The 14,380-nt window shown below is 35.7% G+C and overlaps 1 protein-coding gene across 2 annotated transcripts in view; it reads left to right on the top strand.

Annotated features, from left to right (window-relative positions):
• Positions 1-8,457: 8,457 nt before the first annotated feature.
• The window catches only part of LOC140506957 (lipase member I-like), a 73,648-nt gene continuing 67,725 nt past the window's right edge, over positions 8,458-14,380 (top strand). For both annotated transcript variants that reach the window (XM_072614694.1, XM_072614693.1), the window contains exon 1: positions 8,458-8,614. In XM_072614694.1, coding sequence (XP_072470795.1) covers positions 8,506-8,614 — 109 coding nt within the window. In that variant the 5' untranslated portion in view covers positions 8,458-8,505. The remainder of the gene's footprint in view (positions 8,615-14,380) is intronic.

Raw genomic sequence — 14,380 nt, 5'->3', positions numbered from 1 at the left:
AATATAAACCAGAAGAAAATATAAACCGTCTCCTAACTTTAAATGTGGGTGGTTTAAAAAATCAAGTAGAATGAAAAGGTGAAATTTTACTCCTTTTTTTGTTTTCATCTAGGTATTTAATTCTTCCCTTCTTTATTAATGTTCAGATCATCAAGTAAAATCTTCCTCTTCCCTCTCCTTATTAATTTATTTTTATTTATTAGCTTTTAAAATGTCTTTTTCTGTCCTTTTTTTTTCATCCCCTTGGCTTGATTTTGTGTATGCCTTTGTTTTAGTTATTTATTTTTGTTTCTTATAAGCAATAGACTGTAGGGTTTTGTTATCTTATCCAGTTCTCCGCAGGAATTCCTTCCCTGAATGTTGGTCATGAAAGCATGAATGGTTGTCTATTGAGCATTACAACTCCCAGGTCTTCTGTGCCTAACATATAGACCACTTAAATTATATATTGCTGATGATAAAATTCTTTCTCTTTCTCTACTTCCTTTTTCATACTCTAATGAATATTAAGAAAAATGGTAAAATATATAAAGGTTATGATAGAGAGAAATACTTAGGTGACAGCCATAATAGATCTGTAGTGAAGAAGACAATCCAAATCCATCCACAGACACTAGCTAAATGATTCTGGGCTACTTAATCTTTCTCAGCCTCAGTTTTCTTTTTTGTAAAGTAAGTGTAACAATAGTACCTGCTTCTAGGGATTGTTATGAGGATAGGATGAAATCATATTTGGAAAGTATTTTTGCAAACCTTAAAGCTCTATCTAAATGCTATCATTATTAAATTTCTTAATTATAAATTATTCTCTCAGTTATGACCCAGAAGCTTCTCAAGTAAATACTTTTACTTTCCTATTAGAAAGATGACACTGATCTGAGCATCTTAGTAACTAAACTTCACTCTACTCCTTTCTAGAAGAATTTCTATAAAATGTCTGGATAGGCTTTATTCTCCCTGTTTATAAAATGAAAAAGGATACACAATACCTACATTCTCATATCTAAAATTTAATGTCCACAGTTTTCTTTCGTTTCCTCTTTCCTCCACAGTAGTTATTGTACATCTAGGCTTTAGCAGTTAGGAGTAGAGCCCTTATCCATTTCTTCTCCTCTCATTACTTCCCTTAAGAGAATTGGAATTTGGGTTGTGTCTTCAGTATTGTTTGTAAATAGGTCAATTGGAATTCAGTTTATTTCGGAACATATTGTAAATGTTTAGCTACATATTCATTAATGATTATAAAACTTTAGTTTTGCTGTCTGTCTGTCTCTTTTGATCTGTTAATGATTTTAGCTTGATAATTACACAGTACAATCTCCGTGTTCCAGGCAGGAAGAAACAATTCAAGCAGATGAATCTGCAGCACCTCCACTCAATAGTTCATCTATTGAGCAACTATGCTGTTTCCTGATGCAAATCACAGAAACCTTGAGAACTAATAAATCCATTAGTCATGACTATAAATAAGTAATCCTTGATTACTGTGTATAGTGCACATATTGGAAATGGTAGCCACATAAGGTTTAGTTATTTGAATACAGAGTGAAAACAAATAAAACTACTGATCTTTAAAATTTCTGTAGCATTACCTAAGATCATGGAATTTAGAAAGAATGTTAGAAACTATGTAAACCATCCTCATTATACAAGTAGGAGAAATTGAAAGGAAATTGACTTCTTATGGTAATGCAGGTGATAGAAGTAATGTTTAAACCTAGGTCTGCTTCAGTCTAGTCAATGAACAGCATTTATTTCTGAACACTACTCTCCAATCTGCCCTCTCTTCTTTCAGTCTCTCTCCCCCTCCCACTTTTCTTAACTCTCTCTACTCCTACCTCCCTACAGGACAAGGTACACTTCTATGCCCAAATGATTGTGCATGCCATGCCCTCTTTGAGCCAGTTCCAATGAGAGTAAGGTGCAAGTGATGCCCACCACCATCTTCACCTCTGCTGTAATGTCTTTTGTGCTTCTTCATGAGAGATAATTTACACCATTCTGTCTTTCCCTTCCTTCTGTACCCAGTGTACTCCTCTTTCTTATCTCATCATTATTTTTATGTCATTTCCTCAAATTTACCTTATATCCATATCCTCTATCTATGTGTATTCCTTCTATCTGTACTATTAGTGATACCACTTTTTTAAGAATTACAAGTAGCAGGGCGGAGCCAAGATGGCGGAGTAGAAAGACACACATACGCTAGCTCCGAACCCACAGCCCATAAAATATCTGTAAAAAAAAAACTCCCAACAAATTCTGGAGCAGCAGAAGCCACAGAACAACAGAGCAGAGGAGATTTCTGTTCCAGAGAGCCTGCAAACCTCTCCCAAAAGGTCCTTCACGCTGTGGACGTGGAGCCAAGCCCAGCCCTGCCAAGGCCGTGCGGCGCTGAGAGGAGCAGATCCCAGTGTGCTTCAGGGGCAGAATCTCCAGCAGCCACACGGGTCCCTCCACCCACAGGTGACAGGGGTCGGTGAGAGGGTCTCTTTGGCGGGTAGAGAGGGGAGTGAGGTGCCCCCATAACTCAGGCCCCCTCGGGAGGCAGCAGCTGAGGCAGCGGCAGACCAGGGCTCCCCAAGAAGGCAGGAGCCTGGATCCATTGTTGAAGGTCTCTGCATAAACCCCCTGAGGGAACTGAGCCCGTGAGGCGGCCCTGCCCCCACCTGAGCAGCTGAACTTGATCTCACACTGAATAGCAGCCCTGCCCCCAACAAAGCCCTGAGGCTGGGAAGCAGCATTTGAATCTCAGACCCCAAGTGCTGGCTGGGAGGATCTGGAGGCCAAGTGGGTGTGAAGAGAATACTCAGAAGTCAAGTCACTGGCTGGGAAAATGCCCAGAAAAGGGAAAAAAAATAAGACTATAGAAGGTTACTTTCTTGGTGAGCAGATATATCCTCCCTTCTTTTCTACTGAGGAAGAACAATGCTTACCATCAGGGAAAGACCCAGAAGTCAAGGCTTCTGTATCCCAGCCCACTCAATGGGCTCAGGCCATGGAAGAGCTCAAAAAGAATTTTGAAAATCAAATTAGAGAGGTGGAGGAAAAACTGGGAAGAGAAATGAGAGAGATGCAAGCAAAGTATGAAAAGCAAATAAACACCCTGCAAAAAAATGCTGAAGAAAATAACACCTTGAAAAATAGGCTAACTCAACTGGCAAAAGAGGTGCAAAAAGCCAATGAGGAGAAGAATGCTTTCAAAAGCAGAATTAGCCAAATGGAAAAGGAGATTCAAAAGCTCACTGAAGAAAATAGTTCTTTCAAAACTAGAATGGAACAGATGGAGGCTAATGACTTTATGAGAAACCAAGAAATCACAAAACAAAACCAAAAGAATGAAAAAATGGAAGATAATGTGAAATACCTCATTGGAAAAACAACTGACCTGGAAAATAGATCCAGGAGAGACAATTTAAAAATTATGGGACTACCTGAAAGCCATGATCAAAAAAAGAGCCTAGACATCATCTTTCATGAAATTATCAAGGAAAACTGCCCTGGGATTCTAGAATCAGAGGGCAAAATAAGTCTTCAAGGAATCCACAGAACACCGCCTGAAAGAGATCCAAAAAGAGAAACTCCTAGGAACATTGTGGCCAAATTCCAGAGTTCCCAGGTCAAGGAGAAAATATTGCAAGCAGCTAGAAAGAAACAATTCAAGTATTGTGGAAATACAATCAGGATAACACAAGATCTAGCAGCTTCTACATTAAGGGATCAAAGGGAGTGGAATAGGATATTCCAGAAGTCAAAGGAACTAGGACTGGGACCAAGAATCACCTACCCAGCAAAACTGAGTATAATACTTCAGGGGAAAAATTGGTCTTTCAATGAAATAGAGGACTTTCAAGCATTCTTGATGAAAAGACCAGAGCTGAAAAGAAAATTTGACTTTCAAACACAAGAATGAAGAGAAGCATGAAAAGGTAAACAGCAAAGAGAAGTCATAAGGGACTTATAAAAGTTGAACTGTTTACATTCCTACATGGAAAGACAATATTTGTAACTCTTGAAACTATTCAGTATCTGGGTACTGGGTGGGATTACATACACACACACATGCACACACACACACACACACACACACATAGAGACAGAGTGCACAGAGTGAATTGAAGAGGATGGGATCACATCTTAAAAAACTGAAATCAAGCAGTGAGAGAGAAATATATTGGGAGGAGAAAGGGAGTAATGGAATGGGGCAAATTATCTCTCATAAAAGAGGCAAGCAAAAGACTTATTAGAGGAGGGACAAAGAGGAGAGGTGAGAGAAAAACATGAAGTTTACTCTCATCACATTCCACTAAAGGAAGGAATCAAATGCACACTCATTTTGGTATGAAAACCTATCTTACAATACAGGAAAGTGGGGGATAAGGGGATAAGCAGGGTCAGGGGGACGATGGAAGGGAGGGCATGGGGAGGAGGGAGCAATTCAAGGTTGACAGTCATGGAGAGGGACAGGATCAAAAGAGAGAACAGAAGTAATTGGGGGCAGGATAGGATGGAGGGAAATACGGTTAGTCTTATACAACACGACTATTATGGAAGTCATTTGCAAAACTACACAGATTTGGCCTATATTGAATTGCTTGCCTTCCAAAGGGAGGGGGTGGGAGGGAGGGAGGATAAGAAGTTGGAATTCAAAGTTTTAGGAACAACTGTCAAGTACTGTTCTTGCCACTAGGAAATAAGAAATACAGGTAAAGGGGTATAGAAAGTTATTTGGCCCTACAGGACAGAGGAGAGGATGGAGACAAGGGCAGAGAGGGATGATAGAGGAGAGAGCAGATTGGTGATGGGGGCAATTGGAATGCTCGGTGTTTTGGGGTGGGGGGAGGAGACAAGGGGGAAGAAAATTTGGAACGCAAAATTCTGTGAAAATGAATGATAAAAGTTAAATAAATAAATTAAAAAAAAAAAAAGAATTACAAGTAGCATCTTCCTAAGTAGGCATGGAAACAGTTTAGCCTTATTGAATCCCCCTTTTGTTTTTGATTTTCTTTTTACCTTTTTATGCTTCTTGTATTTGAAAATCTTTTTTTTTTTTTTTTTGGTTCAGCTCTTGTCTTTTCATCAGGAAAGCTTAAAAGTCCTCTCTTTCATTGGGTGACCATTTTTTCCTCTGAAGTTTTGCTGAAGGTGAGAAGGTGATTCTTGTTTGGAATTCTAGCGTTTTTGCCTTCCACAATATCCTATTCCATGCCCCCTGACTATTTCATGTAGAAGCTGCTAAATTCTGTGTAATTCAGACTGTGGTTCTATGATATATGAATTATTGCTTTCTGACTGCTTACAATACTTTCTCCTTGATGTGGGAGTTCTGGAATTTGACTATAATAATTCAAGGAGTTTTTATTTTAGGATCTCTTTCAGTAGGTGATCAGTGGATTCTTTCTATTTTACCCTTTGTTTCTAGGATAACAGGTCAGTTTTCTTTAATAATTTCTTAAAGTATAATGTCCAGATCCATTTTTTGATCATGGCTTTCAAGCAGTACAATAATACTTAAATCATCTCTCCTGGATCTGTTTCCTAGGTTAGTTGTTTTTTTAATGGGATTTTAACATTTTCTTCTTTTTTCAGTTTTGATTTTGTTTGATTGATTCTTGATGTCTCATGGAGTCATTACCTTCTACTTGTTCAATTATCATTTTTAAGGAGTTATTTTCGTCAGTTGGCTTTTTTACCTCCTTTTTCATTTGGTCAATCCCACTTTTTAGGGAATTGTTTTACTTAGTAAATTTTTGTACATATTTTTCCATAAGGCCATTAGCCCATCATTTAATAAAAATTTCAGCAGCTCAATTAGCACAGTGTCTGTGAACACCCACCAGTGGTTATCTGTCTTAGGGAGGGGAGGAACAACCTTAGTACAATTAAGGTAAGAACCCTCTTGACTCAATTTCCCATGAAAGACATTTTCCTCTGGTTACTTCTGAGCCTGACTATGACATCTTGTCATACAATTGGCTACTTATGACTCATACCTGAAATTAAGTAGAACTGATTTTGCTATGTGCCTTTCCCCTCACATAGCAAACTCCATTGTTAAGGACAGGTGTAAAATTATGCCTCATTTTTGTCATTGTAAGAGATACATAAGAGATAAACCCTAGTGGTGACTTTTGATAGTATAGTACTACCATATTGAGGAATTTTGAATTGTCATTTGAATCACAAATAATAGAGACCATGAGGTTTTACAATTTATGAGGCATGTAGTTTATGGGAAATCATACTACAACATCCTTTCATTATGTTAACATGGTAATAATATCATCATAAAAAGTCAATTGATGCAAGATGTGAATTAGTGGGAGATGTGACTTAATAAGAGATGTGACACAGTTTTCAAAAGTGGGTTAAGAATTTTACATGTAAAAATTTCATTGATCATTGTGAAGAAGGTAAAATTATTTTCTTATTTAAAACACTATCTGATAATTTTAAGAGATTAAAATTTTCCAGTTCAGGGTCTTGTGAGGTAACAATTGAAATTTGCTAAAGTGTCAAGTGATGTATGTGACGATTCTTTCATAGCTCTATTTTACTATTTGATTTACTTTTCGTTTGATTATAGGAGTATGCTCCTTCTTTAAGAAGAGCCAGCCTAAAGGAAGTCAGATTAACACTCTCTTAAATCTAAGTTACCAATAAATTTAGTGAATAGATAGATTGAGAAGACTTTATCATTTAATAGCAGAAAATAATTTACAAGAATAAAATAGTCATAAGTTTATAAGGTTTTTCGAAAGGCTAAATTTCCCTTTCTAGCAGAAAATGGGGCTGGACAGAGTTCAAGTTCCCTTTTCTGGCAGCTGGAGAAAAGTTAACCAGAGGTTAAATTCTTCTTTCCAGTCTGAGTGGGCAAGCTTCTTTTTTTTCATAGGCTAGAGTCTAACTTGAGTAATGGAATATTCTAGGGAAGATGGGGTGTGACTGCTAACCATAACCACAAGTTGTTCTTTCCCAGTACACTTTCTGGTTATAAAAGGCACTGCCTTCAGAAAAAGACTTATGGCAAAAGATTAATAAAGTCTGGGAGAAGCTAACTAGTCAGGTGACCTGCCTTGTCCAATTGAATATGTTGGAAATAAGTTTCTGTCACTTTTTAAATTCTTCTTTTTGTTATAAAAATCATCTCTGTAAATCACTATTTGTCTCTGACCTGGGAGCAGTTAGGTAACCTGATTTGATATGCAAATGCTAGCTTTGTAAAATACATCATAGATGGCTCACTGACTTTGTCCTCAGTTTCTTTTTTTTATTTCAAATAATCAATTTTAATGCCAGTTAGAAAAGTGCAGGCTTAAATACCTCCTGGCAACTATATATCCCATCTTCCTTTGTCATTTTACGTTCTTCATCACAGACAGGCTATAAAATAAAATCCACAATAGAATCTTATTGAAATGCCTTTGGGGATCACCCCGAACTCTTAGTGTTTTACAAACATAGTTTTATGCACATACAAACGCAGATGTTATGCCATAATCTAGAAGACTTTTGATAGTAACATTATTGGTAGTACATTAATAATAGAGAAATGTAGATTTAAATAAATACATGACAAAGTAATATAGTAGAAGTGTGTTAGATTTGTAGTCAAACTTACCATGTTCAAATTTCTCATCTGCCACTTAATAAAATGTATGATTTTACATAAGTCACTTAATCTAGATCAGTGTTTTTTTTTATTCTATAAAATAGAATTGGACTAGATAACTTATAAAGTCTCTCTGGGAGCTAAATTTATCACCCTAGAGGGGAGCCAGATTTGAAAAATTGGTTAAGATCCTTGATAATAAACACTGAGTGTAGAATGAGATAGAAGGATGAGACAGTGGATAGGGTTCTGGTATAGGATTCAGAAAAACCTGATTTCAAGTTTTTGCAATCTCTAAAACCATATAAATGCTAGCTGTTATTTATTTCCTTATCTCTGATGCCGACAAAAATAAGAAAGAGTCTAATAGTTTGACATTTAAAATACTTCTATGGTTTAAGAGTAGAAAATAGTGATAAACAGGAGAAATATCCTACAGGGACAAACTGGAGAAGGCGAATTTTGCATCAGAGAAGGCCAGTTTTATAATCAGAATAAGCACACAGCTTGAGTTCTTCTGAATCCTACCGTACTTTCTCAATGTGCCAAATACCAAATGTGCCATAAGCTTCCAATATCCACAATCCTTGACTATTTTGGACATTCCATTGACTGAGATCACCAAGAATGATGCAATTAGTTTCTATTTTTTTTCTAAATTCTACATATCTGGCAAAGAATATGGTTTGCAAAATGTTTATGGACCACAAATTAAACTAAGGGAACAGAAAGTACCTCAACTTCTTAAGCAAAGAGGGAGGAGACTAGAGGGCAAAAAGTGAAAAAAACATTTCAGGGTGTGTTTTTTTTTTTTAAGACTACAACCATTTCCTGCCACTCACTTTGCTTTTTTGAGGGAAATGTAACTCTCATGCAAGGAGAAAGGTTGATCCATGAAGGAATATTTTTCCTTTATAAAACTGGATGTTTATTCTACTTTTCACCAATTCCAAATGTTGAGACTATACATCTTGCTCAGTTTGATGTGCTGGACAAGTTCTGGTAAGATATCTATTAGCAATTTATTTATACTTACACACACAATATTTATATATATTTATATGTATAAATATATAATATAAACTCAGTATTTATATGAAAATGAGTTATCTACAATGTCTAGATAAAAGCAGGCAAAATGGTGGGAAAACTTCATATTTATTAGTGTTAAAATGCTGAATATAAATTTGATTGCTATGGAAAAAGAACACATTTTACCATGAATTTAGACTTACATGTTGTATTTCTTTTCCAGCATAAATCCACAATGTAATGCATGTTTTTGTTAGACACCACAAAACACTCATCTTATGGTAAAGAAAAATTCCAAATTTAAAAGCTTTGACCATGAATAATTTTAATGTGAGCGTTTGTGGTAGTGGAACACTTAGATGGATGATAAAATGTATTTATATTACTCATGAGGCTATAATCATACCAACTTAAAATATGATTTACTTTTTTTATCCTTGTTTTTAAAGTTTTAGGTATCCCTCAGTCCCAAGAAATGTTTGAATTTTATATTTTGATTTTTGGGGGTTTTTTGCAGTTATAAATTAAATGCCCTCTTTATCCATTGGGGTGTGTGTGTGTGTGTGTGTGTGTGTGTGTGTGTGTGTGTGTGTGTGTGTGTGTGTGTGCGTGTGTGTGTGTGTGTGTGTTGTGCTGTGTGTTTTGTTTTGGGGTATTGTTCTTTGGACATTCTACTTGTCTGGCACCTCAAAGTGAAAAAGAATTAACTTTCTTTTCATATATGAGATTTCAATACATATGCTAAATTGTCAGCTATGATAATCAGGACTTTCTGTTGTAACACCAGCTAAATACTAGTCCAGAATTTCTAATGTAACTAGTGGCAGTTGATGAAAGATTGTCCTTTTATCAACAGTTTCTTTCTAGCAAAATGCTAAATGAAACACAGAAACAGACCTTTTAAATATTAACAGTGACAATTAGCGACCAGTAATGAATGACACTTTAATCATATTCAGATGATTAATATTATAAACAGCAAAAGATATAGAGACAATTTTTGGGAGGAGGGGTGGAGGGGATTAGTGTTCTAAAAGACAGAAGATAAATCAACAGCTAACAATTCAAGAGTAAGGAGTTAACAAGCCACTCCACCTCCCCTCCTTCCATTATCTTCTCTCCCCTTTATATTCAGTATAATAATTATAGCTAGTATTTAAATAGTATTTTACCCAAGTGCTGTCCCATTTAATACTTACAATGCCATTAGGATGAGGAAACTGAGGCTAGCAGAGATTTATGACTTGCCCAGAGTCAGACAGCAAGTGCCTAAAGTAGGAGTATGTATATTTACTTAAATCCCCCAGGAAATAATTTCATTTCTGCACTTCACATTACCTTTAGAGAAAGACTCAACATTAATAATATTATAAACAAAATCACATCAATTTAAATAAACATGTATTAAATATCTATTACATGCAAGGTACTGTGCTATGTATGTACCACACTCCTTGCAGAACAATAGAAAACAAACAAGGAATGTACATAGTACTGAGGAGATATGACATGTACAAAGCTCAGTGAATACAAAGTATTTTGAGGAGAAAGACAGTATGGATAGCTAAGAGTACGAGGCAAGGCTTCACTGAGGATGTGGCAACAGAAATTAAGGAGATGATCCTCAGAGATAGAGAGGTGGGTTAGTGTTAATATAGGAAGGAAGAGGCAGTTTGCAGATTTTGAGTAGGTGACCTATGGAATGCCAGTGGGAAAATAAGAGGGCATTTGAGCTGAAATGAGTAATACAAGAAGGGCTGTAGTATACTATAGAATACATTAGTATAGTAAACGTGATTTGAACTAGTTGGTGGAAAACCTCAAATGCCTAGTTAAGGAATTTTTATTTTATTCCAAAGACAATAGGGGCCTTTTATGGCTTTTCCCGGGATGAAGTAGGAGGAACGATGTGGTTAGATTTGCATATTAGGAAGACTAGAAGCAAAATTATTGAAGCATTTCAACATAGTGGTGTTGAGGACTTGAGAGAAATGTGAACTGGGAAATTAGAGAATTAATGATTAAAAATCTTGCATGTTTTTCTATAATGACGACTGTGTTTAAAGTGATTTACTCTGCTTTGGAAATGACAAAATGAAACAATTAGACACAGTCCTACTTATCCTTTTTTAATTATTGCCATTGCATTTAATTATTGCAAAGACAAAACAGGAAGTCTAGAATCCCATCTGTCCAGTGCCTACCTTGTTTTGTTGTCCTGTAAGCTTTGTCTGTTTTGAATATTTTATACTTGTGTTACAGTTTTAGGGTTAGAGTATTTTAAATATTTATTTCCTCATTCTACTTCCTGTATGCATGGTGCAGAAGCAGCTGTCTTAACCAGAAGATATAATTGCATAACTATTCTAAAATTTGAGTAAGAAATGTGTCTTAGATATAATGGCACCATTTTAATTCCCACTGAGGAAATACTCAGAGTTTTCAGGAATAAATATAGATGTCCATGACAAGAATGGCTTAGATTTTGTAGGATGGGAGCCTGATTGAGGAGGACTTCTCCTCCATACATGCACACACATGTATGTGGTATATACATATATATGTATGTATATGTATTATGAATAGGGGTAGGGGCACATGTAGGTATGTGAGTATATTCCCTCCCCAGCAACAAAGAATGAAAAAAAGAAAGAGAAAATGTTCAGCAAAAGTATATATACATTTTTTTGATGTGTTCTGAAAAGACAGTGGAGTAGGTCAGAAATTTCCAGGCTCTCCAGATTTCATCCATAAGGAGACAGAAAATCACCACAAAATGAACATAGAGCAGAAAAAAATAAAGGAGTAAATGTAGCCCCAAAGTGATATTCACAGTGCCTATGGTGGCCATGAATATGCCAGCACAGTTCTGAATTGCAAAGTACAACAGACTCTCCACATAGAAGACAGAGCCAAAACATTTATTCAAATACCAGAAAGCCAAATCCATCATAGTAACCAAGTCTATATATATTATCAAGCCTTCCCACAAACACTAACAATCCTAGCTGCCTGCTTTGTCTGTTCTTCCCAGCTCTGACTAGTCTGACCAACTTCTTCTCAGCTCTGCTCCAACCCCACCTCTTCCTGTTCCACTCTTTTCTGTTCAACCTGCTTAGCAAGCTCCTCTCACCACAGGCTTCATGTGACTAAAACTCACGTGACTTAGGCTTCTATGTGACCTAAATAGGTCACATAGGCCTACTAATGGATGGGAAATGTCTTCTCATTCCATTAAAAATACATTAATTCTATTAAAATACATTAACAATATAGTAAAGCAATTGTCCCTCCTAAGAAATCTTAAGAAGACCTCAGAAAAGATACCAGGAGCTGAAATTTGGTCTGAGTGAAGTGTTAACACCTCTAGGAGACTCTAATGAATTGACAAACTGAATTCTGAGGGAGACAGACTAGCCCTCAAAAAATTTTACCTCAACTTTTATATCATTCACTGACTCTAGAAATTTCACCTTAAGAACTTTCACCTCACAAAATTTTACCTCAAACTTTCATCCAAAGAAAAGCAGAGATTGAATGAGGGAATATTGAGGGGCCCCATGCTATTTCCAGAAGTCAGGCCTAGTGGTACTGACCAGGCATGATCCCGAACTGTGGGTATGAGTGACAAGGAGCAAGTACAAGTCTGATGAGTGCAGTATCACAGAGAGCAAGAATATTTTTGGAACAGCATGGTTGGGGATTAGGGGAGGAAAAGAAGAGTCTTTGCAGTTGAACATCCTTCTTGCCTTGTCCAGAATTCAGAAAATAAATCTAAGAAGGACCTGAGGAGTAGGGCAACATTACCCACAATTTGGGATTAAAACAGAATGATAATAAACTGCTAAAAAAAATAAAATAAGACAAATTAAAAATAAATATGAGTAAGTAAAGGTAAAAGAATCTGACCATTAATAGCTACTTTGGTGTAAAAGAACCCGTTCGTGCCCTAAAGAGTAATATCAGTGGTCACATATACAAAATGAAATCCTAGAAGAACTTGAAAAGGAATTCAAAAATCAAATAAGAGAGAACAAGGAAAAATTAGGAAAAAAATAAAAGCAATTCAAGAGAATTATGAAAAGAAAGTTAACCAAGTAGAAAAAGAGATGCAAAATCTTAAGGAAAAAAATGACTCCTTGAAAACTAGCATTGGGCAAGTGGAATAAAATGAGGCAATAAGACACCAAGATATAATAAAACTAAAGAAAATAGAAGAGAATCTGAAACATCTTCTTAGAAAACAACTGATCTAGAGAACAGATCAAGGGGAGATAATATAAGAATTGTCAGACTACCTATGATCAAAAAATAATCTGGAGATAATATTATAAGAAATTATTAAGGAAGAATGCCCTGAAGTTCTAGAACAAGAAGGTAAAGTAGAAACAGAAAAAATCCACTGATCACCACTTGAAAGAGATTCTAGGAAGAACACTTACAGGAATGTCATATCCAAATTTCAAAATTCCCAGGTTAAAAAGAAACTGTTGCAAGCAACAAGAAAAAAAACACTATTTAAATACTGTGGGAAAGTAATCAGGATTTCACAATACCTACCAGCTTCTACATTAAAAGACTATATGTCCTGGAATATTATATTTCAAAGAGCAAAGGTGCTTGCCTTGCATCCAAGAATAACATTCAGCAAAGTTGGGTATAATCCGAAATTTTTAAAAAAGGATATTTGATAAACTAAAAGACTTTCGGATATTTGTAACAAATAGACCAAAACTCAATGGAAATTTTGATATAAAAGATTCAGAAGAAATGTAAGGAAATCATCAAAGACTAATGATAAGACACTGATTAAGGTCAAATTGTTTATATGAAAATGCTATTGATATTCATAATTATTGGCTATTATTAATAGTAATAGTATTCTTAAAACTGCTATTACTAAGGGAGTTTGAAAGAAGGATTCGGGATGAGTTGGGTATAATGAGGTGATTCTAAAAAACAAAATTGGTCAGGAAAAGCTTAAAAGAGTAAATTATCCCATAAAAACAGGGCATGAAAGAAAGAACTAATACAGAGGAAGCAGGTGGGAGGGCAGGTAATATTGGAACCTTACACTCCTCTGGGTTGAAGAGGAAACAATGTATGCATCTGAAGATTTTTAGAAGTCTGAAGTTCTAGAGAGGTGAGAAAATGAGGGGATAGGCATGGGTAGGGACTTCTAGATAGGGTGCATAGATTAAGATTAAGAAGGTGGAGTGAACAGATCAAGGAAGGAACTTTTAGAAGAATGGGTAAAATAAAGACTAAGAGTAAGGGGAGAAGATAAGGTAAAGGGGACAGAGAAGCTGAAAAGGAAAATAGTGAATAAATCTAAGATGGAAGGAAATTCACAGATAGTAATTATTACTTTGAATGTGAATGGGATGAACTGACCAATAAAACAGGAACAGATAGTACAATGGATTAAAAATAAGAATCCAACAATATGTTGTTTACAAGAAACACGTTTTAAAATGTGAGACACACAGAATTAAAATGGAGGGTTAGAACAGAATTTATTATAATTCAGATGGTGCAAAAAAGGCAGGGATAGTAATCATGATTTTAGACAAAGTTATGACTAAAATAGATTTAATTAAAAGAGATAAAGAAAATTAGATTTTGATAAAAGGTACCATAGACAATGAAGCAATATCAATACTGAATCTATATTCACTAAATACTGTAGCATCTAAATTTGTAAAAGCTAAATGAATTACAGATGGAGATAGATAA

This window comes from Notamacropus eugenii, chromosome 5 (assembly GCF_028372415.1).
Source record: "Notamacropus eugenii isolate mMacEug1 chromosome 5, mMacEug1.pri_v2, whole genome shotgun sequence".
NCBI lineage: Eukaryota > Metazoa > Chordata > Mammalia > Diprotodontia > Macropodidae > Notamacropus > Notamacropus eugenii.
Note: the sequence above shows the minus strand (reverse complement) of the source record. Positions and strands in the feature narration are given on the sequence as shown.